Below are 25,800 nucleotides of genomic sequence, written 5' to 3'. Positions count from 1 at the left end.
CAGTGGTTGAGAGTCCGCCTGCCGATGTAGGGGACACGGGTTCGTGCCCCGGTCCGGGAAGATCCCACATGCCGTAGAGCAACTGGGCCTGTGAGCCACGGCCGCTGAGCCTGCGCGTCCGGAGCCTGCGCATCCGGAGCCTGTGCTCCACAACGGGAGACGCCACAACAATGAGAGGCCCGTGTACCGCAAAAAAAAAAAAAAAGCTGTAGTAGAATGGCAGTAGCTATGAAATTAGTTAATAGGTCTGATACTTTAAAGTCATATCCAGTATTTATCGTATTGTCATTTTATGTGTTTGCTTGTATTTTACTGTCAACTTACCACCATTTCCCGTACATACATTCATGATGTATTAAAGTATTATACAACAATTAAAATCAGGAAGTTCTTTCTAAAACACAACCTTCATGTCTGCTGTTTAAAGTTTGGATTGTTTATGTTTACAGCCATTTTAATATTTCACTGACTATGGCCTCACCTAGAGAAATTGTCCTAAACATTTCTTAGCAATGGCACAATATGAAGAGATGAAAAATAGGTCTAGATTCTAGAATAAGGTGCCCTTATTAGCCACAACACTTTAAGCCTCATTTCCTAGATGTAAAATTACAATAAAGATACTCTCCAGCTGTGTGTGAAACAAAGAAAAGGAACCTTGAAAGCATTTTGTGAAGTTGAAACTCCATGACAACATGGGAAATTATCAGTATCATGCCTTTGGTAAACATGGGAAGAGAACAACATGTAGCCTCATTTCTTATCTCTGGCTGAGAGTTTTAGGGTCTGCCAAGCTTGGGGCTGCCTCCTCTAACTAAACTTGTCAAAGACTCCACACATTCTTTATTCCCGCTCAAATACAGTTGCAGGCTATCCCCAAATACCACTTACACTGCTTCTCGAGTTCTGATGTGCCATGAAGCAATGCTTCTGGCCCCAATGTTGTTTGGTGACTGGGAGTGATGCAGAGAATTTGCCGACTCTATTCAGTTGAGTATCTGCACGCCTGGCAAAGCTAATGTCCTGGGGTAAAGATGAGGTAGCTATTCTGATATCTTTGCTTTTTTTCTCAGAGTGAAATCATGGACTTATGGTGATAACAAATCAATTTCTCTTACTACATTTAAGACCCCGAGGAGCAAAGATTTTCCTCCATCTCTAAATGTCATAAGCAAACAAGCATGGTGTCTCAACAAATGAGCTTTAATAAGGGAATTTGTTGACCTTACATATTTTCTTAGAATATATATGCTTTCTCTTAGGGAGGGGAATATACAGATCTTGGTGTATCTTAGAGACAAGAAAGAATAATGACAGGGGTTTAAAGACTCAAGCAGGAACTTTTTCTGAGAGACTCTCATAATGCTAGTTTTTCCCAAAATTTTTCCTAAGGATTCTATAGCGATGAAAAAGAATGTAGCTCACAGAATGGGACCTTTTAGGAAAACTGAATGGGATATAAATCAAGGGGGGTGCTTTTTATGGGCTGAGTAGATTTTCTTAGTACTAGTGATTGAAAACATGATGACTAGTGGAGAAAAAATGGTTCTGTTCCTTGAAAATCCCTCTTCCCATGTCTCATTTCTCCCATAACAATCTCCCCTCTGATCAGTCGTATAGCAGGAGATATTCCCATTTTACCTTCATTCAATTTCATAAATTCACTCATCAGTTCTCTAAAGCTGAGAATGAGTCCTAGAAATTTGCTGAAATGGTCACACTATCTGATCCCATATTTATAACATTTTCTTTCAACTATATTTCTGTTTTACTTATACACATAAACATATTGTTATCGTTTTCCTTTTCTAGTTAATATACACTGTTTGATATGACAAGCAAACAATTCTTCTTTGAAAAATACTGATTAGAGTATCAATTTTAGAAATTGCGGACCTGATCTAAAAATTGACACCTTCATAAGAATGCGCCACTGTTTGCTGATTTCATCCGACTCACAGCATTCTCACTATAGGTTAGTTTTGATCAAATCATTTTCCAACTAATTTACTTTAAGCTAGGAGTATTCTCGGAATCATTTTTTTTTTTCCTACAGATATCACAATATGCTGAGTGCTTCTTCTTATGTAAATATTGGTAGTACTTTTGTCAAACATCGTATTTAACAGCAATCCCTGAACTAGGCTGGTTGAAGCCACTCATACATTACTAAGACCTTTCACAGAGCTGCTGAAGAATGCTTAGAGACTCTAGTGTCAGTAAAAGAACTTAGAATGAATATGTCTCTTGTCTTGGTCAAGACAACTGTCAGGGCCAATGAAGGGTGAAACAAGATGATGGGAATTTGAAATGAAGGGCTAGGGCAACAGGTGCTTGGGGTGAGACACTGAAAGACTAGAGAAGAGCTGTGAAGTACTGAAGGCAGCAATCATACTGAAAGTAGACAGAGAAAAGCCTCAGGCTTCTCACCACCGAGGAAGAGAGTTTATACCTAAAGTAATTTCTAAGTGGTATCAGAAGAAATGCTGAAACTTGGAGCATCTTTTTGTCTAAACAAATCACTTGTCAAAGCCCCAATGAAGCAACAGGAACCTATTTGAATATGCAGAAACAGGTACAATTGTTTTGTCAGTGTATTGACACAAAGGAAAGCTAAAAACAAAACAATAAGAGAACTAAGATTTCCTAAGCATCCTCTATGTGAAAGGCACTGTGGTTGACAAGTTCCCTGCTTTATTTTGTTAGTGCCTATAACTAACACTGTGAGGTGGAATTTTCCTCTCAGTTTTAACAATGAAGAATCTAAATCTCAGTGAGACGTGGACTCTTATGTGATGATATGACATTTAAACAGAGATTTTTCTGATTCCACATCCATGTTCTTTTATATACACTGAGTCAGTTACAGGTGGCCTGTCTATTTCAAAATTAGATTATTTGACCATTACAAATAATGCCAAAGGGGGTTAAGAAATTTAAACATTAAAAGGTGCTGCATTACTCTGGTGAACTATTTTACTTAATAGCCTTTGCATACTTGAAGGCAGACATTCAGATGTAATGCTCAGATGTGACACTGTTCAAGTGTTACATCAGTTCAGATGTTGTATCTCCTAGACTAAGCATTTAACTTTACTTTGAGTCTGTCAGAATTCAGTAAATTTAATACACCCTTATTATTGTGGGCTCTCAAAATAACTTAAGCATTTTATATTTTGGTTACTTTTTTTGTGTCCACATCTCAAATAATAATCTGAGGTGACACAGTTAACCAAACAATTAGAATAGCCATAATATATTAAAGGCATTAATATATGAATCTGTAGGTCTAAAAATATGCAGCACATTTGGTTAACACTTGGAAAATATAAACTGTGTATTTGTATCATCCTAAATTTCACCCATTCAAAAGATATATTCTCATAATTCATAAGGTGAAAATTCAAATATTCTTCAATGTGAAATTTGTTAAGAAAAATGAACATATTCCTGTATTAAATTTGTACTGGACTTCCCTGGTGGTGCAGTGGTTAAGATCCACCTGCTAACATCAGGGGACATGGGTTCGATCCCTGGTCCGGGAAGATCCCACATGTCGCAGAGCAGCTAAGCCTGTGCGCCACAACTACTGAGCCCACGTGCTGCAACTACTGAAGCCCGCATGACTAGAGCCTGGCTCCGCAACAAGAGAAGCCACTGCAATGAGAAACCCGCGCACTGCAACGAAGAGTAGCCTCCACTCGCTGCAACTAGAGAAAGCCCGCGCGCAGCAACAAAGACCCAACACAGCCATAAATAAATAAATAAATAATGAATAAAAATATTTGTACCTGGCTTATCATCATTATAAATAGGACATGTATACTAGAATATATATAAGTACACAGATACTTCTCAAAGGTTCCTTCATATCTACAATATATTGATGAAATTGTATAATACTGTCCACCATTACTAACAGATGAGGTAATTTTATAAATTATAAAAGGGAAAAATAACAGTGGTTTTTATGTCCCATATAATGAAATAACCTTTATATTTTGACCAGAAAGGTGACTAAACAAGTAGGAGCTCATCAGCTTAAGGTTGTAAGTATATTATATTAAATGTTGGCTTGAATTTCAAAGAGGAATATTTGGCTAAGAAGGAGCTGGTAAAAAAATTATCAGAACATCATCACTGGGAATGATTAATAAGAACAACAGCCACATGCAAGTGACCTTAAAAGAGGAAGTAATAATGAACTCTGTCCAGCTCTGTGCTCTGATGCAGCAGTGTCATTCCCAGTGGCCTCGAGGTGATTATATGCCTGAAGAGACACACTGATGGAAGTATGTTCTCTCTCTTGACCAGAAAAGGATGACCCAGTGTTAACAGGGCACCTAGAGCTTGCCATGACAAGTTCCTTATTCCATTTTGGATTGTGTGGCATATCCTTAGTCTAGGGACCTGCCTCTTCTCCACTCTGCCCCACCTCACCCATAATGAACCAGGGAAATGTGAGTGGCAGCAGTAAGACAAGTCTTTCTGGAAAATATGTTTAAGTATGTTTCTTGTCTTTGGGCATATCCAAAATAAAAGTATCTAAGTGAGATCTGTAGTAATGTTTATAGTCCAAGGAATAGCTTTTGGTGAGCATCAAGTTAAGTTAGTTAGAATGGGTAAAGTGGTGAGTTAATTTATATATGTATAAGTGGTAACCAACCATTAACCGTTATATATGACAATCTTCATGTTAACCGAACATCCCTTTTACACAAAGATAGAGTTTGCAGGAGGCATACATACTATTATAAAGGCATACTAGTCTAAAGTCAACACAGCAAAAAAAGATTTCAGGAGAAACATAATATGGGTACATCAAAAAGCTTTAAAATCTCAATCTCAAAATTATTTTTTACAACACTAGTATTTGTTATTTATCTTGCTGAAAGTGCTCAAAAGGAAAATTTTGCTTAAAAGGAAAGTTCTCAATAAATTATTATTGTCCTTGTAATGGTTTACTATTACGTAAAGTTGGTGTTAGACAAAACAGTAATATGGAAGAAATTTTATTCCTGGCATCTTTTTTATTTCCAAATTCTTTTATACCCACATTTCCATCCAGGCTGCTAGTGTATTATTTGCATTCTCACACCAGTCGAGAGTATATTTCTTGTCATTCAATCAAAAACTTATCTGTTCTCTGTACCATTCCTTCTCTTCCTTCCAGGAGATAATAAATGAATGAAAATTATTTGGATCGAGTAAGTGTGAAGAGATTAACTAGATATTTTGCTACAATTTCTTGGTATCTTTAATTAATTAGAACATTGTTTCTCAAACTTTAATAGTCATCAGAATCATTGGAGGGATCCTTAAATTTGGTGGGTCACATCCCCAGAATTTCTCATCCATTAGTGCTCAGGTGAAGCCCACGAATCTGCATATCTAGAACAAGTTCCCAGGTGATGCTGATGTTGCTGGCCCCTTAAGAACTGAGTTAAAGGGCTTCCCTGATGGCAAAGTGGTTGAGAATCTGCCTGCCAATGCAGGGGACACGGGTTCGAGCCCTGGTCTGGGAAGATCCCACACATTGCGGAGCAACTAGGCCCATGAGCCACAACTACTGAGCCTGTGCGTCTGGAGCTTGCGCTCCGCAACAAGAGAGGCCGCGATAGTGAGAAGCCAGCACACCTCGATGAAGAGCTGCCCCCGCTTGCCGCAACTAGAGAAAGCCCTCGCACAGAAACAAGACCCAAACACAGCCAAACATAAAGAAAGAAAGAAAGAACTGAGTTAAAAATTTAATTCACTACTGTAGTTAGGTGGTGAGACATGTGACTACTCAGCAGGTTTTCTATTTCCCCTCATATTCCATAAGGTAAGTCTAAACTTAAGGCCAGCCCTGGTAGCCCTACTCTTAATATTTCAATAACATTAAATTAAAAAAGGAAAAAAAGTTTACCAATTTTCTTTGGATAGCCCATCAACAAACAAAATAAAACAAAAATCTTTTCAAAACACGAAAACAATCTCACCTAAAGTGAACTCCAATGCTTGCTTGCTACTTTAATCAGGTTACCTAGAACACTGAACTCTTTAAGATATTACTGTAGAGCAAACTTTATCTTCAATTCCTCTTTGATGAAGAGCTGAACAGTTATATGTCTCCTGTCCTTCCTCATACATTCTTACACACAAACACAGTCGTGCTTACTGTATAACTTCTGATTTTCGAAATTGGAGTTACACTCCTGATCTTATTACCTAAAATACGAACAACGATTCTAGATTATCTCTAGGAATAACGTTGGCATGTAATTGTCAACTATGTAATAAATATATTAAAATATCTGGAAATTTCCCAAATTGTCTAAATTTTCCACCGGTTATTTTACTGTACTTTTCATTAACTCATATTCAAAAAATGAATTAATAATAACTCTTGAACAAATACATATTTTTTTCTAAATACTCAAATCATTCTTTTATTCATTTATTAATTACCCATCTCTACTGCTGCACAGGAAAATATAAGGCTTTTTGGCAGCTTAGGGAATAGTAATATTTTTTAAATAATAGTGTTATATTTTGATTGAAACAAGTCAAACAACTGTCACAATCATAAGTAAGATGTGGTGTAAGCTCACTCAATAGACAAGGTATGTTTAAATGTGGCATAGTTTGACAAAATAACTCCTTTTTAATTTTTTAATAGTATTGATGTTAATGTGGAAATAAATAAGAGAACTCTTTAAAGACTAATTTTATGTGTGAAAAGATTCTTCAAATAGCACATATTTTGGAATAACATAATTTAAGTATAAAAATTTGAAGATAAATTTATTCAATTTTTCTTTAATATAATCAGAGAAAAATCACAAAGAAAACACAATGCTTCCTAGGCAAGTTTTAACTAGATCATGTTATTTTTAGATTCCTAATTTCAATCATTCAATTTTTCTCTATCTGTTCCATTTCCAAAAATCTTCCTCCTATCATTATTTCCATGCAAGTAGCAATTTAGTCAAATATCCTGCCCTTCAATAAGAAGACTATCTTTGAAAGAAAAAAAGGTAAAAATGTTGATGAAGGAATCTATAAATTCTGAGCAATTTGCATTTACCATTATGTCATCAATTCTATAGCAATCATGTTCAAAATAAATAACATAATCAACACTCCTTTCTTCATCCAAAATATCCCAATTTTAGCTCATGTCTAGATAACTATGAAGCTACTTCTAACTTAAAATTATATATTTTATGTCCACTGTAAATAAAAGAAGCATATAATTTTAATAACCTGACAATATTAATCTTATCTGTTTCTTAATATTTTAAGGGAATACTTCTAAAATATTTCAGATTGCAATATCAAGAAACATCAACACTGTGTGGACTCAAACGCACACAAAGTCAATAGATATTTTGATGCAAAATATATAGATCATATTAATTTACATTAAATTAATAGTTCAAACTCCTTTCTCTCACTGTGATATAATTACTAATTCATGCATTTTGGTTACAGGCACATATGGCAAAATTCACAATTAGAATCCCTGTACCAAAACTCTGAACTATATGAATTGAAAAAATATCAGTGGGATTGCAAGGACCAGCTTACAAAACAAATTCCCTCAAAGTGTTTTTTGTAGCAAGATGATAATTTAAGTTGTTCGCAATTACCTATTTCCAACCTTAGGGGGAAAAAAATCACTGATGTTTTTAAAGCATTATGAGAACGAATTACTTATGGCATTTAGTGAGCTACTCAATAAAAGAAATCAAAACTGGATCAATACATTAGATACGTTTTTCGAAAATAAGGGATTATACAAAAAGCTAGATTAGTGGAACTAGATATAATGGTTTGTGTATTTACTGAGCTGTAACGAAAGTGAAAGTTAGGGTATTATTGCAGAGATTTGATGATATGGTCCACTGTTCACCTAAGACCACAAAACATAGCATTCTTAAACCTGCTTCATATCTCAGTTTTCAGTCACTGAGCATTTCCTTCGAGCGTACTTCTGTTCAGCTGAGATATAGTCAGACTGCATTTACAATATCTGTACATAAAACAAGGGAATCGCAGGGCATCATTTCTCATAAAATGAATAAATAGTATATACTTCAATGCTTTATAATGTTCCTCAATGTAATATACACTGGAGAAACCATACACCCATATGTGTGTGTCTATTATATTGATAATAAGAGTACATTTGCTATTTTATATATTTTCCTTACCAGTCAAGTTCTTCAATCCAAGTTCTTGAAGTCCAAAGTTTCCATCTTTTCTGTAGTTTAAAAATATTGCCAAGGCATATCGATCTTCATAAAGTTTTGTCCCACGAATAATGCGTAAATTCTCCAGAGGCAGATAGCGAAACTGATTAAGAGCCACCAACACGTAGCCTGTGACTTCTCTTATAGACTGAAAAGACACAAACAATTGCCTGTGTTAAATAATTAAAAACTGTTTGTCAGTATGTTTATGTAGTCATTTAGATAAAAATGAGTTATTTAATTCCAATTTTCAGCTTTTAATTGAATACACTAATTTCCATATTATACTATAAATAATTGCCTTGACACACAAGATCACAAGGGTTAGAATCTCATTTGAAGAATTAGTTGTATTTTTTAAAAGTCATGAATGTGTTTATAGTAAAAAGAATGAATTTTATTGTATGAAGCATTCCTCATATTTGAGATCTGAATATAATGAAAGGAATAAAGATCTCATTCTCCGACAGACTAAAATGAGGTAAGAACACGTAACCATCAATCAAACTTTATATTTAAAGAAAACAAATTGGTAAGCTTATCACAAATAAAACAAAGATGCCTTAGTTTGTAGACTGTAGACTGTGGGACGGATTTCAAGCTGCTATACTAGTGTTTAAATCTATAGTTATCAAAGAACAATTGCCTTATACATCTCTGGCGAATATATGCATATATTTATATATAAAAATATGCATTAGATACTGATTATGGTTTCTAATTTGATTACAACCACAATTTTTATTTTGACTGTTTATTTTTTAAATGTAGTTGTCTATAATATAAGTTAATTACTTAAAGGTTTGTGAGACATTTTAAAGCAAAAAAAAATCACAAAAAGGGCTTTAGGCTTCATCTAAAGCTATAGATTTTAGTAAAATGCAAATAATGACAGTAGTGGATATACATCTTATTTTTTTAATTAAACATAATTCAAAAGTGCTCAAATATTTGATATTATTTGATGTCAATTTCATGCTATTTTAGATCTCTTAATTTCAGATGTCCCAATGCTCAGTCCTTGGTCCTCTCTTCTATCTACTCTTCCTCCCTTGTCTTACCCAATTTTAAGGTTGATGATCTCCAAACTTTTACATCCAAACTCTCTCCTAAACTCCAGACTCATAACCAAGCCTACTCTGCATCTTCACTTGGATGCCTCATAGGCTTCTCAGATACACCTTCCCAAGACTGAACATCTATCTTCTTTCTCCATCCTCCTAACAGTCTTGGTCATCTTAGTTGATGTCAATCCATCCTTCCTGTTATTCAGGCCAAAGTCTTGGGATCATTCTTTTTTTTTTTTTTTTTTTTAAACATCTTTATTGGAGCATAATTGCTTTACAATGGTATGTTAGTTTCAGCTTCACAACAAAATGAATCAGTTATATATATACATATGTTCCCATATCTCTTCCCGCTTGCGTCACCCTCCCTCCCACCCTCCCTATCCCACCCCTCCAGGCGGTCACAAAGCACCGAGCTGATCTCCCTGTGCTATGCGGCTGCTTCCCACTAGCTATCTACCTTACGTTTGGTAGTGTATACATGTCCATGCCTCTTTATTGCTTTGTCACCGTTTACCATTCCCCCTCCCCATAGCCTCAAGTCCATTCTCTAGTAAGTCTGTGTCTTTATTCCTGTTTCACCCCTAGGTTTTTCATGACATTTTTTTTTTTCTTAAATTCCATATATATGTGTTAGCATACGGGTCTCTTGTAGACAGCAAATATATGGGTCTTGTTTTTGTATCCATTCAGCCAATCTGTGTCTTTTGGTGGAAGCATTTAGTCCATTTACATTTAAGGTAATTATCGATATGTGTGTTCCCATTCCCATTTTCTTAATTGTTTTGGGTTTGTTATTGTAGGTCTTTTCCTTCTTTTGTGTTTCTTGCCTAGAGAAGTTCCTTTAGCAGTTGTTGTAGAGCTGGTTTGGTGGTGCTGAACTCTCTCAGCTTTTGCTTGTCTCTAAAGGTTTTAATTTCTCCATCAAATCTGAATGAGATCCTTGCTGGGTAGAGTAATCTTGGTTGCAGGTTTTTCTCCTTCAACACTTTCAATATGTCCTGCCACTCCCTTCTGGCTTGCAGAGTTTCTGCTGAAAGATCAGCTGTTAACCTTATGGGGATTCCCTTGTGTGTTATTTGTTGTTTTTCCCTTGCTGCTTTTAATATGTTTTCTTTGTATTTAATTTTTGACAGTTTGATTAATATGTGTCTTGGCGTATTTCTCCTTGGATTTATCCTGTATGGGACTCTCTGTGCTTCCTGGACTTGATTAACTATTTCCTTTCCCATATTAGGGAAGTTTTCAACTATAATCTCTTCAAATATTTTCTCAGTCCCTTTCTTTTTCTCTTCTTCTTCTGGAACCCCTATAATTCGAATGTTGGTACGTTTAATGTTGTCCCAGAGGTCTCTGAGACTGTCCTCAGTTCTTTTCATTCTTTTTTCTTTATTCTGCTCTGCATAGTTATTTCCACTATTTTATCTTCCAGGTCACTTATCCGTTCTTCTGCCTCAGTTATTCTGCTATTGATCCCATCTAGAGTACTTTTAATTTCATTTATTGTGTTGTTCATCGTTGCTTGTTTCATCTTTAGTTCTTCTAGGTCCTTGTTAACTGATTCTTGCATTTTGTCCATTCTATTGTCCATTCTATCTCCAAGATTTCGGATCAACCTTACTATCATTATTTTGAATTCTTTTTCAGGTAGACTGCCTATTTCCTCTTCATTTGTTAGGTCTGATGGGTTTTTATCTTGCTCCTTCATCTGCGGTGTGTTTTTCTGTCTTTTCATTTTGCTTATCTTACTGTGTTTGGGGTCTCCTTTTTTGCAGGCTGAAGGTTCGTAGTTCCTGTTGTTTTTTGTGTCTGTCCCCAGTGGCTAAGGTTGGTTCAGTGGGTTGTGTAGGCTTCCTGGTGGAGGGTACTAGTGCCTGTGTTCTGGTGGATGAGGCTAGATCTTGTCTTTCTGGTGGGCAGGTCCACGTCTGGTGGTGTGTTTTGGGGTGTCTGTAGACTTATTATGATTTTGGGCCGCCTCTCTGCTAATGGGTGGGGTTGTGTTCCTGTCTTGCTAGTTGTTTGGCATAGGATGTCCAGCACTGTAGCTTGCTGGTCGTTGAGTGAAGCTGGGTGCTGGCGTTGAGATGGAGATCTCTCGGAAATTTTTGCTGTTTGATATTATGTGCAGCTGGGAGGTCTCTTGTGGATCAGTGTCCTGAAGTTGGCTCTCCCACCTCAGAGGCACAGCACTGACTCCTGGCTGCAGCACCAAGAGCCTTTCATCCACACGGCTCCTTAATTTGGGATGATTGGTTGTCTATTCAGGTATTCCACAGATGCAGGGTACATCAAGTTGATTGTGGAGCTTTAATCCGCTGCTTCTGATGCTGCTGGGAGAGATTTCCCTTTCTCTTCTTTGTTCTCACAGCTCCCAGGGGCTCAGCTTTGGATTTAGCCCCGCCTGTGCGTGTAGGTCGCCGGAGGGCGTCTGTTCTTCGCTCAGACAGGACGGGGCCAAAGGAGCCGCTGATTCGGAGGCTCTGGCTCACTCAGGCCCGGGGGTAGGGAGGGGCACGGAGTGTGGGGCGGGCCTGCGGCGGCAGAGGCCGGCGAGACGCCGCAGCCTGAGGCGCGCCCGCGCGCCCTCCCGGGGGAGCCGCCCCCGGATCCCGGGACCCCGGCAGTGGCGGGCCGCACAGGCCCCCCGGAAGGGCGCGCGGCCAGCGACCCGCGTCCGCACACAGGCCCCCGGCGGCGGCAGCAGCGGCCCCAGCGTCTCACGTCTGTCTCTGGGCTCCGCACCTTCAGCCGCGGCCCGCGCCCGTCCCCGGAGCTCTCTCAAGCAGCGCTCCCAATCCCCTCCCCTCGTGCACCAGGAAACAAAGAGGGACGCAAAAGTCCCTTGCCTCTTCGGCAGCTCCAGACCCCTCCCCGGACTCTCTCCCGGCCAGCCGCGGTGCACCAACGCCCTGCAGGCTGTGTTCACGCCGCCAACCTCAGTCCTCTCCCGGCGCTCCGACAAAAGCCGGAGCCTCAGCTCCCAGTCCCGCCCGCCCCGGCGGGCGAGCAGACAAGCCTCTCGGCTGGCGAGTTCCGGTCGGCCCGATCCTCTGCGCTGGAATCTGTCCGCTTTGTCCTCCGCACCCCTGTTGCTGTGCTCTCCTCCGCGGCTCCCAAGCTCCCCCACTCCGCCTCCCGAAGCCTCCACCCGCGAAGGGGCTTCCTAGTGTGTGGACACTTTTCCTCCTTCACAGCTCTCTCCCGCTGGTGCAGGACCCGTCCCTATCCTTTTGTCTCTGTTTAGTTTTTTCTTTTGTCCTACCCAGGTACGTGGGGGGTTTCTTGCCTTTTGGGAGGTCTGAGGTCTTCTGCCAGCGTTCAGTAGATGCTCTGTAGGAGTTGTTCCATGCGTAGATGTATTTCTGGTGTATCTGTGGGGAGGAACGTGATCTCCGCGTCTTACTCTTCCGCCATCTTCCCGGAAGTCCTTGGGATCATTCTTGACTTCCCTTTCCCACACCAAATGCAATTCATCCTATTTGTTCTATCTTTAAAAGGATTAGCAATTCAACCACTTAGGGCATCCACTGGTATCCTCTGAGCCACCGTCATTCTTCATCAAGATTACTGTAACGGGTCTCCCTGTTTCTACGCTTGATCCCTTTTGGTGTATTCTCAGTTAAGGCTAGCCCTGATGTTTTTAAAACATAGATCGAATCATGACACTTCAATTCTTAAAACTGAAATGCCTCCCAAATCACTCAGGGTAACAGTCAAAGTTCTTTCAAGGATGAGTCAAAACCTATATCTGTGTTGTCCAGTAGAGCAACCACTAATCATACGTGGCTACTGAACAACTGAAATGTAGCTCGTACGAACTGAGATGTGTTGTCAGTGTAAAATACACTCTGGATTTCAAAGATTGCATGTTGAAATGAAAACATTTTAGATAAACTGATTTTTACTAGATGCATTATTAAAGTTGATTTTTACCTGTTTCTTTGTACCTTTTTTTGTGGCCACATGAAAATTTTAAATTACATTTTTATGGCTCCCATTGTATTCCTACTGGACGGTGCTACACTGTATAATCTGGTCATCATTCTTTTTCTGACTTCTCTTTTTAACTCTACAACTTGCTCGCTCTTTCCAGATTTGCTGGTCTCTTTGTTGTTCTTTCAACATGCTGAGAATGGTCCTACCTTGAGGTGCTCACTGTACTTTTAAGGGCCTGAGCGTCTCTCCCTCTTATTATCTTCTTGGCTGATTTCCTCACTGCCTTCAAGTTTTTGCTCAAATCTACCTTCTCAGTTGAGGCCAAGCCTGACTGATCTATTTAACATGGCAACCCTCCCATCTTTCCTTGCTCTAATTTTTATTGTTTCTATAGTACTTCTCACACGCTAACATAATATATAGTTTATGTATTTACTACATTTAGTATTTATAGATTTTTTTCTCTATTTCCCAGAATATAAGCACTATAAGGGCAAACATTTTAATTTGTTCACTCATGTTTCCCAGGGGACCAGAACAGTGCTAGTACTTAGTAAGAAACCAACAAATGTTTGCTGGACACTCTGGCTCTTCTCTGGCCATACCTTCACCACTAGGTAGTCTGCGGAGTCCAGAGGAGTACCCACCCGCAGCCTGCAATGCCCTCTTCTAGACAGATCATGCTCCAAACCCCTGTGAACCCAGAATTCCATTCCTCAAAAGCCACCCCCCACACCCGAGTACAGGGCCTGTAATATCATCTTTCCCAGTTCTGTTCTGTCCCCCAGACCACAGACTGTGCCACCAATTTGCATACAGTTAAGAAAGATGGGTGGTCCAGGTGCAGATGTTTAAGGGGAGAGTGTATGGATCCTGGATGTGTGGACTAGAGTGTCCATTCACTTGTGTGCAAGACCTCTCACAAAACTGGATAGAACTAGGTGAAGGAGGGGCTGGAAGCTGGAGGCCATCTCTTTCTATGCCACCATATTCCTGAGGAGTCCAAAAATTCTAACATTTCACTTGGCTTTCCAGGTTGTTATAAAGATATATCCATCAAAATGGGAGGATAGAACTTATTTTATTGAATAACATTTGCTTGATTTATAATAAACAATAAGTCCCACAGTATGTAGGCCTCCATGTATATTGTCCCAGGTCCACAATTCTTTTTTTTTTTAATTAATTTATTTATTTATATTTTTGACTGCACGTGGGCTTTCTCTAGTTGCGGCAAGCGGGGGCTACTCTTCGCTGCGGTGGGCGGGCTTCTCATTGCGGTGGCTTCTTTTGTTGCAGAGCATGGGCTCTAGGCGCGCAGGCTTCAGTAGTTTTGGCTCACGGGCTCTAGGGCGCAGGCTCAGTAGTTGTGGTACACGGGCTTAGTTGCTCCGCGGCATGTGGGATCTTCCCGGACCAGGGCTCGAACCCATGTCCCCTGCATTGGCAGGCAGATTCTTAACTGCTGCGCCACCAGGGAAGGCCCCAGGTCCACAATTCTTAAGGATAAACATGTTACCACTCATCATCGTGATGAGTAGAATGCTAATAGAGCAAAGGTGGCAACAAAGAGGCAAGGGACACATGAAACTACTCATGTCTGGCATCAAATTGGGAACTCTATGTCACAACGGGAATTCCTGAGACACTGAGCATTTTGTACGGAAGAGATGAATGCTCTGGGGAATGGGAAGAGGGGTTAAAGATCAGCAGTGGCATGCCTTGTTTGCATGCCACAATTTGTTTTAAAATCACACTTGCCTGGAATAGTGGAGCCCTAGAGCCCTACAAGTTCTCCTTCAACCACTGTTCCAATGATTGTGCTGTTATCCCTTTGAGTTCTTAAAAGAGAGATCATAAACAATTTCTAACATCATTTGGTCTAAAAAGTAAAATTATTTCATTCATTATAAAAATAATTTATTTTTTTGGCTTATATATAATTATCAGCTGCTCTAGGTTACAATAATAGCACTATAATAAATGTTGGGGAAGAGGATATATTATCAATCCTTTGTCTAAAACATATTATAATATCCATCATTCTTCCTAACAAACTCACCATTAGCTCTAACTTCACCTAAGAAGTGGATCTTTTTAACAAAAACTGTAAAAATCTATTGGCTTATCTTAGGATAGAAGGTCACATTGATGGGATTATCAGAGAAAACACAGGTGAAGCACACTCAGGAAAATGAAGAGGTTTATGAGCAAAGACACAATGTCAGTAGGCAATTCTGCAGTGTTTATTAGAGGGATAAATTCTTTTTAGCTATTAATTGATACAGATGCACCATTTGGCATGGCTTTTGGACCACACATTAGCAGAGGCTACAAATAACCCACAAATAATAAAGCCTTTAGTATAAAAAGTGTTATGGATATAAGCCAAGAACAATGGTGAAAATATAGAGAAAAAACAACTAATCATAGAAGAGGATGCTCCAAGTGCCTTTAGCTACATGAGAAAGTAAAATATAACTAAGAGCATCTTTGTTTTCACATAGTATTTAATGTATAAATATTTGAATTAATTGCATTGTAAAATGTATGTACTCCTCATTCCAGAGTGTGCATTAAAGTATTCTTAGAAACATTTTTGTTATCTTCATAAAAGGTCAGGTTAATAGCAACAGCTACTCCCTTGTCCAGATTCTGGGACTGGAGGGATTTACTGCTTTAATTGAGATTCTTGTGTCTAAAATGAGTCTCTTTCATTACCCATTCTGCTTATTTATTACCCTCTGGTCTTGCAAAATAATGCATGTAACTTAACCATTACTTTAACAAATAATCCTTTTGCAGTGGGAACTCTGGGCATCATGATGTGTTAATGCTGAGAAAGCATATGTTCAAACCATTTTGAACAAAGCCGCCCATAAGTAGGTGATATGTAATTCATTCATGATGAATTATTTGCTAATAATGATGGTGAAGATCCTATTCACTCATCCCACATACCACTAACTCCTACACAGCAAATAATATAAATATTAAGAGGAAAAAGATTATAGCAAATCCCTCAACCCAAGATTTATATCTGGAGGGGCTCATGGAATCAAAGAATTTTTAAAGAATTATGGGAGATGAATATAAAATTCTTATATTTAAAAGCCACAAATATGCCTTGTTTTGTCCTCCTAAGTTTTCTGTTTTCCGGAATTCAGAGCCACATTCTTGTAGGTACTCTTAAAACCTTTCTGGGAACAAATATCTTGAAACATCTCAATGGGAAACTCCACTGCAGATAACATGAGCTACCAGGCACACTGATTGCAAATAAAATTACAGGAAGCAACTTAGTAATGGCAGGATTTCTTAATAATGAAAAAGGGTCAGTAACATGCTTATGAGTTAATATCGGCAGGTCACTAAGAAACCTGGGTAAAAAGTCAAGAGATACCTAACGGTCAATTAAGCTTACAATGTCTGATTAGGTCACATAATCATGTTAGTTATCCATTGTTCCTTTCTTTTCAGCCATTAGAAAGAATGTGAGCAGCACAAGACTTTTAAATGTCTCAAAATTTTTTATAAAAATAAAAACAAGTTTTAAGCATATGGACTTATCTGTGGAAAGTATAATGGTAAGAAATGTGGGCTCAACTACTAGGCAAAGCCAGGCTATGCTTTCTAACTTTGTGGCGTTGATCAAAATGTTTATCCTCTCTGAGCCTCAGTTTCTTCATCTTTAAAAAATAAATAGCAATACCTCGCTTATAAAGGTGTTATAAGGATTAGAAGATATAAGACAAATGTCTGTAAGAGTTCAGCAACTGCTAGCTATTACAAACACTGTTATCTCTGTTAATAGCCAAGGCAGACAAACTATCTGTGGACAATCGGAGTTGAAGACAAAAATATTTATAAGAACCATTGCTTTTAACCTCTTTGTTGTGTGACCTTCAGTATGTTTATATTTTGCCTCTTCAACTTGCAATTTATTCCTAAATTATCGAATTGGTTCCTTATATTGTTTCTGTGTATGTTATAGCCCTTAGTACAGACCCTGGCACTGAAAAGAGATTCAGTAATGACTGTTGAATTAAAAAGGAGAATGCAACGCTTAAGTTCTTCTTAGATATTGTTTTCCATCGAAAATGATTTTATGAACGTTCTGATAATAAAAAAAAAATTCTTTGAACAACACAATCATGAATTGTGACTTGTGTCCAAGGACCACAGTGGTAAGTAGAAATCATCAGAATGCACCAGAAAAGAGAAAACCCTGGCTCTGGTTCTGGTTCAGTATGGTTAGTCCCAGGAAACTGCCTGTTTTGTCAAATGAAAACTGAATACCCACCTACAGACATATTTCTCTTTGTGGTGGAAGCTGCTGCTGACTAAAACTGATTGATTTCCATTGTCAATGTACGCTTCCACAGCTACTTTGTTCAAGGAGTGAATACCATTGACGATCATTAAACTTTTAAATGCTTCAAAACTCTTCTAATCCACGGGACAATTTGTTGTCCATGGCATTTGATGATGGAAATCAAAAGAAATGGAAAAATGAAAGAAATCTGACCAACTTCTCATACCATATTAGCAATAAGCTTAGAAAAAAAATGCATGGTTTGTTCTGAAGGACAGAAATTCATAACCATTTTTCCCACATAATATTTTAAGAAAAAAATGTTAAATCTGCAGTTATAAACTTCCCAGTATTTTCAGTGGGTGTCATTCAACCAAAGATTGAAGAGATTGTACTGCTGCACTGGGCTTTCCATTTACCTTCAGATCATTCCAGAAAAATCAGTCTTTATTATTTCTAAATCTCTATTGCGTTTCACAACTCTTATAACCACTGTTCATTTTTTTTGTATTTGAAACAATTCTCTTATTCTTTAATTACAGTTGATTTTCTCTAATTTTGTACTTAGTGGGAATAGCGAATAGTTCCTTAAATGTTCCTTCATGTACCTTAAGATTCAACTGATTGCAGTACCTCACAATTTCTGAATATTTAATCAGTGTTTAGGGAAAATTTTACACATATTAAAATCAACAATACATTCTTGGCTAAATGTGTAAAACACTGTTTTCTAGATTTTTTCCTACTCAAATTATACATCAATTCCTTGTTATTTTTCTTTAGTATAGGCACCTTTGAAAATATACCTATTCACTTTTGTCAAGGCTTTCTGTAGCAAGTCAAAATAGTTCTGAATTCCTATCTTCTACTCCAGTGCCTTATGCACTCATACCCAATTAGGTATTATCCACAAGTAATACTAACATATTCCATTAGTCAAGATGTACACAAATATAATAGTGATTACTTATGATCAGTAGACTTGAATTAAATAAATCTGTAGTATCACAGAGAATAGTGCGGAGCAGAGAACTATGGGAATGGGGGATTGGGAGAAAAAACCCCTCTGCTTGTAATGACTGCAGAATTTATGTGTTCTCTGACGGTGACAAATGTAGTAGCAAATTGTAGCCTCTCTGACAGTAGGGCTTTCCATTAAGTTTCCCTAGGCAATTAATTTCTGTCTCTGCCCTTACAGCAAACCTGGGAATTTCTAAAGCAGAGAATATTCTTAACTATGATAAGATATTAAGAAATTTACCACAAAAAAATTAGTAAGCATATAGCAACCATTACATATTCCAGTTGCATAGAGATAGAAATTGACTGTCAAATATCTAACTCACATGTGAAACCTCCAAACATTATAGAGTATTTGGCTTTAGAATCTTGCTTTCAGTTTTCCCACTTTCCTTAAAAATCCAATGATTAGACCACACTGGCAAGCAGGAGCTCAAAGTCTGATCTAATTAGATTTGGGAAAATAGAGTAACGCAAAATGTCAGGTACCTGACTGTGGTAGATTTAAATTCATCATTTTACACAGCATGAAACAACACTCAAGGGACAGAGAATCTAATCCAGTTCTTCCCAGCAAAACTGCAATCTCTCAGCTATTACCAGCCAGTCTCTTATGTGGTAGTACTGCTACCAACCCTACTCTCTAAGAAATCTACAGGCTATTCATTCATCACTGGCCACCTAGCCAGCTTTCAACTCATGATTTCCTTGCATTGAATACCATAGTTCCTTTGAAACGAGAACTACTTATCTCACCTCTCTCAAAGTAATCATCTTTTTTTTTTGTCCTCTATATCTTTCTTAGCTGGCCAGAGGGTTCTTAATAATCCCCCTTCAGATCTACATTCCCAATTGGTCCTTCATCTCCTGACCTTATCTCGGCTATACTGCCATATCATAGACATTTTACACTAGAATTAGATTGTACAAATTAAATTGGGAGCTTTTGTAAATCCATTTACATAATCACACACAAATCTCAATTTTAAGTGTCTATATTTCAAAAAGAAAATCTGTACTGTTAAAATTTCCATCATCTCTAATTTAAAAATATTTTTCCCATGTGTTTATACAGGTTGGATTATATTTTTAAACCTCAATTCCAAATTGGCATTTTAATACTCTTTTATAATTATCTAAAATATAGTATTAAGATTTAGTGTTTCTGGATCAAGATGGTGAAGTAGGAAAATCCTGAGTTCACCTCCTTCCATGGACACACCAAAGCTACAAATATATACACAAAAATTATCTCTCAAAAATACCTGAAGGCTAGCAGAACAGGTTTTCTACAACTAAAGATACAAAGAAAAGGACACACTGAGATGGGTATGAGGGGCAGAGATGCGGTCTGATTAGAACTCTCACTGTTGGTGTGGCCACACACAAGTAGTGGGATATCACAACCATGAAGGTCCCCCTGAGGAGCAAGGAGGCTGAGCCCATAAGGCTCCCCAGGCTGTGGAGCTTGCACTGGGAAGACACCATAACATCTGGCTCTAAAACCCAGCAGAGCTTATATCTGAAAGAGCAGGAGGGCTGTGGGAAACTGAGACTCTACTCTTGAAGGGATTGCACACACACACCATGGCAAAGTAAAACCAAAATCCTACAACACATACACAAAAAATAAATTAAAAGAAATGCAAATACAGCACTAAAGAGAGTCCACAAATCACAAAGGAATAGGACAAGAGAAGAAGAACGGAACAGAGAAGAACTACTAAAACAATCAGAAAACAATTAACAAAATGGCAAGAAGTATACTTATCAATAATTATGTTAAGTACAAACAGACTAAATGCCCCAATCAAAAGACATAGGTGGCTGACTGAAGAAAAGAACAAAACTAACAAACAACCCCCCCCCAACAAATAAAACAGTACCCATATATGTGCTGCCTATACAAAATTCACTTCAGATCTAAATATACATACACACAGACTAAAAGTGAAAGGATTGAAAAAAGATATTCCATGCAAAGGAAAACAGAAATAAAGCTAGAATAACAATATTTATATTAGACAAAATACAACTTAAAACAAAGACTGTAACAAGAGACGAAGAAGGGCATTACAAAATGATAAAAGGCTTGGGCTTCCCTGGTGGTGCAGTGGTTGAGAGTCCGCCTGCCGATGCAGGGGACGCGGGTTCATGCCCTGGTCCGGGAAGATCCCACATGCCGCGGAGCAGCTGAGCCCGTGAGCCATGGCCGCTGAGCCTGCGCGTCCGGAGCCTGTGCTTCGCAACGCGAGAGGCCACAACAGTGAGAGGCCCGCGTACCGCAATAAATAAATAAATAAATAAAATAAATAATAATAAAAAAAAGAACAAAGCTGAAGGTATCATGGTCCCTGACTTCAGACTATACTACAAATCTACAGTCATTAAAACAATATTGTTCTGGCACAAAAACAGACATATAGATCTATGGTACAGACTAGAGAGCCCAGAAATAAACCCATACATCTATGGTCAATTAATTTATGACAAAGGAGGCAAGAATATAAAATGGAAAAAAGACAGCCTCTTCAATAAGTGGTGGTTGTAAAACTGAACTACATGTAAAATAATGAAATTAGAAAATTTTCTTACACCATATACAAAAACGAACTCAAAATGGATTAAAGACCTAAATATAAGACCGGAAACCATAAAACTCCTAGAAGAAATCATAGGCAGAATATAAATCTCTGACATAAATTATAGCAATAATTTTTTGGGTCTGTCTCTTAAGGCAAAGTAAACCAAAGCAAAAATAAACAAATGGGACCTAATTAAACTTAAAATCTTTTGCAAATAAAAGGACACCATAAACAAAACAAAAAGACAACGTAGGTTGAATGGGAGAAAATTTTGCAAATGGTATGATCGATAAGAAGTTAATATCCAAAATATTTAATCAGTTCATACAACTCAATATCTAAAAAACAAACAGCTCGATTAAAATAAAACAATATGGTAGAAGACCTGAACAGACATTTTTCCAAAGAGATATAAATGGCCAATAGGCACATGAAAATATGTTCAACATTGCTAATCATCAGAGAAATGCAAATCAAAACAACAGTGAGATATCATCTCACACCATCAAAATGACTCTAATCAAAAAGTCTACAAATAACAAATGCTGGCAGGATGTGGAGAAAAGGGAACCCTTGAACACTGTTGGTAGGTATGTAAATTGGTACAGCTGCTATGGAAAACAGTATGGAGGTTCCTCAAAAAAGTAAAAATAGAATTATCATAAGATCAAGCAGTTCCACTTCCGGGTATATACCTGAAGAAAACACAAACACTAATTTGAAAAGATACAGGCACCCCAACGTTCATAGCAGGACTATTTACAATAGCCAAGATATGGAAGCAACCTAAGTGTCCATCAACAGATGAATGGATAAAGAGCATGTGGTATATATGGAATATTACTCATTCATAAAAAAGAATACAATTTGCTATTTGCAAAAACATGGATGGACCTAGGGGGTATTATGCTAAATGAAATACGTCAGACAGAGTAAAACAAATACTGTATGTTATCAGTTATACATAGAATCTAAAAAAAAAACACAAATGAATGAATATAACAAGACAGAAGCAGACTCACAGATAGAGAACAAACTAGCGGTTACCAGTGGGGAGTGGGAAATGGGGAGGGGAAAGATAGGAATAAAGGATTAAGAGGCACAAGCTGCTATGTATAAAATAAACATTACAAGAATACAGCACAGGGAATATAGCCAATATTTTCTAATAACTTTAAATGGAGTATAATCTATTAAAAATATTGAGTCACTATGTTGTACACATGAAACTAATATAATATTAGTAAATTAACTATACTTCAATTAAAAAAGTACTGTTTATCAGCACTTTCATACATCTGAGACTACACATGAATCAAAGCACTGTAATATTTATTTATATTGTATGTGTGATGTGTATGTTCCTCCATAGAGAACCAAACTGGTTAGGTCCATGCAGCCCAATGTTTAAATTTGGGTGCTGCAGTCTGACAGATTTTAGTTTGACTCTTGTCTCCATTAATTATTGACCTTGTACAAGTTAGTTAATCTTAATTTCTCTTCTGAAATACAGGACAAATTTCGGCTAAATGCTTCAAAGTTGAAGATCTTCAAAAGATGATCAATGTCCTCATCATGTTATTGTTAGTTCAATTATACAAAAGTTACAAATATTTTGTGTAGTTTAGGAATGTGCACAAATAATATGCAAGCAAATATATGTCTGATATTAAAGTTGATTAATTAAACAACTGGTGCTACACAGTGCATAAAGTTGTGGGCTCCAGCCAGACTGCCTGTTACGGTCTGAATTAAGACCCCTCAATTCTATATGTTGAAGACCTAACTCCCAGTATATTAGAATGTGATCGTACTTGGAGTATGGTCTTTAAAAAGGTAATTAAATTAAAGTGATGTCATTAGGGTAGCACTAATCCAATCACTGGTATCCTTATATGAAGAGAAATTTAGGACACAGACACACATGTAGGTAACAATATGGGAAATGACATAAAGAGAAGACAGTCATCTATAAGCCAACGAGAAAACCAGTAAAAAACAGCCCGGCTGGCAACTTGATCACAGATTTCTAGCCCCCAGAACAGTGAAAAAATAAATTTCTGTTCTAGCCACCCTGTCTGTGGTATTTTGTTATGGCAGCTCTAGCAAACTAACACACTTCCTAAATTCACATTCTAGCATTTAGCAGTGTTATACTGTGTAAATGATTTATCCTTCTGTGCCTCATTTTCTTTATCTGTAAACTAGTGATATTAAGTTCCCAAATTCCCAGATTATTTTGAGAAGTAAATCCCTGTAAATTGCTTAAGAAAAGGCCTGGCTTACTGCAGGCTCTCAGTATTAGCTGCCATTGTTTCTTCTGAATACAGAATCTTTTGTCTTCTTTAACATTCTGCCTCTGTTGCACAGCATATATTAAACTCTGCTTCTCTATTTCTAAAGGAATAACTATGTATTACCAAAGTTTAGATGAGAGAAATTCTTGATACCATTTCAATCTACAATTGAGTTACAATACAGTTTTACATTTGAGGTCTTTTTTAAATGTGATTTTTCCCCTCTCAAAATGTAAAGAAGGAATATGGGCCTTCATGAAATGACATGAAAATAGTTGGCTCTCTCGAAAAGCATCTGGGAAATAGCCTTTGAGGATTCAGAAGTTAGAGGTGACTGCTTTTGTGACTGGTCTGTTGTTATTTTTAAATGAAAAGGGTTAGCAATTTCAGAAATAGTAGAGCCAAAGTATCAGGCTTGAATTTGACAAGACTGCCAATATACACTTTACTAACTGTGTAAATATTTGCTGGAAAAGAAAAGGCTTAATTTATAAAGAATAAATACTTGCTGGAGTCATCTCTTCCAAAGACAACAAGGTCTTATGTTACGTACAATGTTCTTAATATTCACTTCAAACAAACACAGCAGGTATTCTATAGATATCTGTAGGTACAGTAAGGACTACAGACATGAACTGAGATCAGGGGTCTTGAGACTAGGTACTAAAATGTTTTTCTTGTTTAGTATCCTTTTGCAAGTCAAAACTTTCTAAGTGGGTATTAACTATTCCTGATAATTATATTAATTCATATTTATTCAGTGTTTTCTGTATGTGAAACATTTTTATAGGCCTTATACAATTTCCTGGTCACATCAACTCTTTAAGTACTATTATCTCCATTTTACAGATGAAGAAACTAGAGTTAAATGATATGCCCAAAGGAACATAGACAAAAAAAGTGAATAAGGAAATATTAAAAACAACAACAACAACAAAGATTTGTCTTATTCCAGAGCTCTAAAATCCCAGTCATTTTAGATATAGCCTTTAAAAAATACACCTTCTTTTCAAATTTTTTGGAGCAATTTCAGATTCTGGATCTGGAGCAAGAACTTTATAAGATGACTCGAAACATCGCATTATATCAGGTAGTGAGGATGTTATCACAAATTACTATGACCAGGTCAAAAGGGTTTAAGAACCAATTGAAAGAGATCCTTCCCAGTTACTGACTGGGGAATTTGAATTCCAAAAATGATAATAATAATAGCAAATGATTGAGTTCCATGAAACACATTTAAATCTATGAGATCATAATAATATTAAATTAAATTAATTAGTCACCTTTGGACAGTAATATATGAGTTGTAACACTGGGTAACCAAATACTAGATTTAAGGCATGTATTTATAAAGTATTCCAACTAATGAATAAGAAAAAAGTCAAAATGAGTATTAACCAGTATTGGTTTATTAATTGTAACAAACATACCATACTAATATAAGATGTTAACAATACTGGAAACTGAGTGTAATCTATATGGAAACTCTTTGTACTTTCTTTACAACTTACCTACGCATCTAAAACTGCTAAAAATAAAATTTATTTAAAAAATTAAAGCATTATTGCTCTGATTTTTTTTTTTTTTTTTTTTTTTTTTTTTTTTGCGCGGGGGGTGAATTAATGTTTCTAGGTATTTAACATCAGTGGCTGGTCACTGCAAATGATATCACAGTAATAGAGAAAATTAATAGGAGGCAATTCTGCATGGTTCTTCTGCATGTATATCAGCTTTTGTTCCAGACTACCTTTTCAGGGATGTGTGTAGCAAACAGCAATGGAATATAATGATAGTTTTCCCCTCCAGGGCAGAAGGCAAATTTGTTAGCAGCCCTCTTTATTATTTTTTAATTGGGGTATAGTTGCTTTACAATGTTGTGTTAGTTTCTGCTGTACAATGAAGTGAATCAACTATATGTATACATATATCCGCCCTCCCTCTTTGATCTCCCTCCCTCCCCCACCCCCATCCCACCCATCTAAGTCACCACACAGCACTGAGCTGAGCTCCCTGTGTTATACAGCAGGTTCCCACTAGCTATCTATTTTACACGTGGTAGTGTATACAGATTGAAATTTCCTATGGTCAGCATTCCTCCACTGTGACACAAATCCATTTTGTGTACAATACCTACCTGTGCCCACTTCCCAATCACACCTATGGGAACTGCCCCAGCAGAGAGGGGAAACAATGTAAACAAGAACTGATGCTGACTGCTGTGCCATATAGTCTCAAGTCCTTTGCCAACACGAGTGCCAGGCTAAATCGTTAGCTTGCAAGCAGGTTAAAACCTCAAAACCCTTGACAGTTCTCATAACAACCAGTCATTCTGGGCCT

The 25,800-nt window shown here is 37.4% G+C and overlaps 1 protein-coding gene across 1 annotated transcript in view; it reads right to left on the bottom strand.

The window, feature by feature from the left end:
• Window positions 1–25,800, bottom strand: part of ERBB4 (erb-b2 receptor tyrosine kinase 4) — a 687,762-nt gene that overhangs the window by 509,015 nt on the left and 152,947 nt on the right. Inside the window, exon 2 of the mRNA XM_082658716.1 lies at window positions 8,199–8,385. Coding sequence (XP_082514842.1) covers window positions 8,199–8,385 — 187 coding nt within the window. The remainder of the gene's footprint in view (window positions 1–8,198; window positions 8,386–25,800) is intronic.

This window comes from Grampus griseus (genome assembly GCF_964374135.1).
Source record: "Grampus griseus genome assembly, chromosome: 7".
In the NCBI taxonomy this organism is placed as follows: Eukaryota; Metazoa; Chordata; class Mammalia; order Artiodactyla; family Delphinidae; genus Grampus; species Grampus griseus.
The sequence above is the reverse complement of the archived record's forward strand: the minus strand, read 5'-3'. Positions and strand labels throughout refer to the sequence as shown.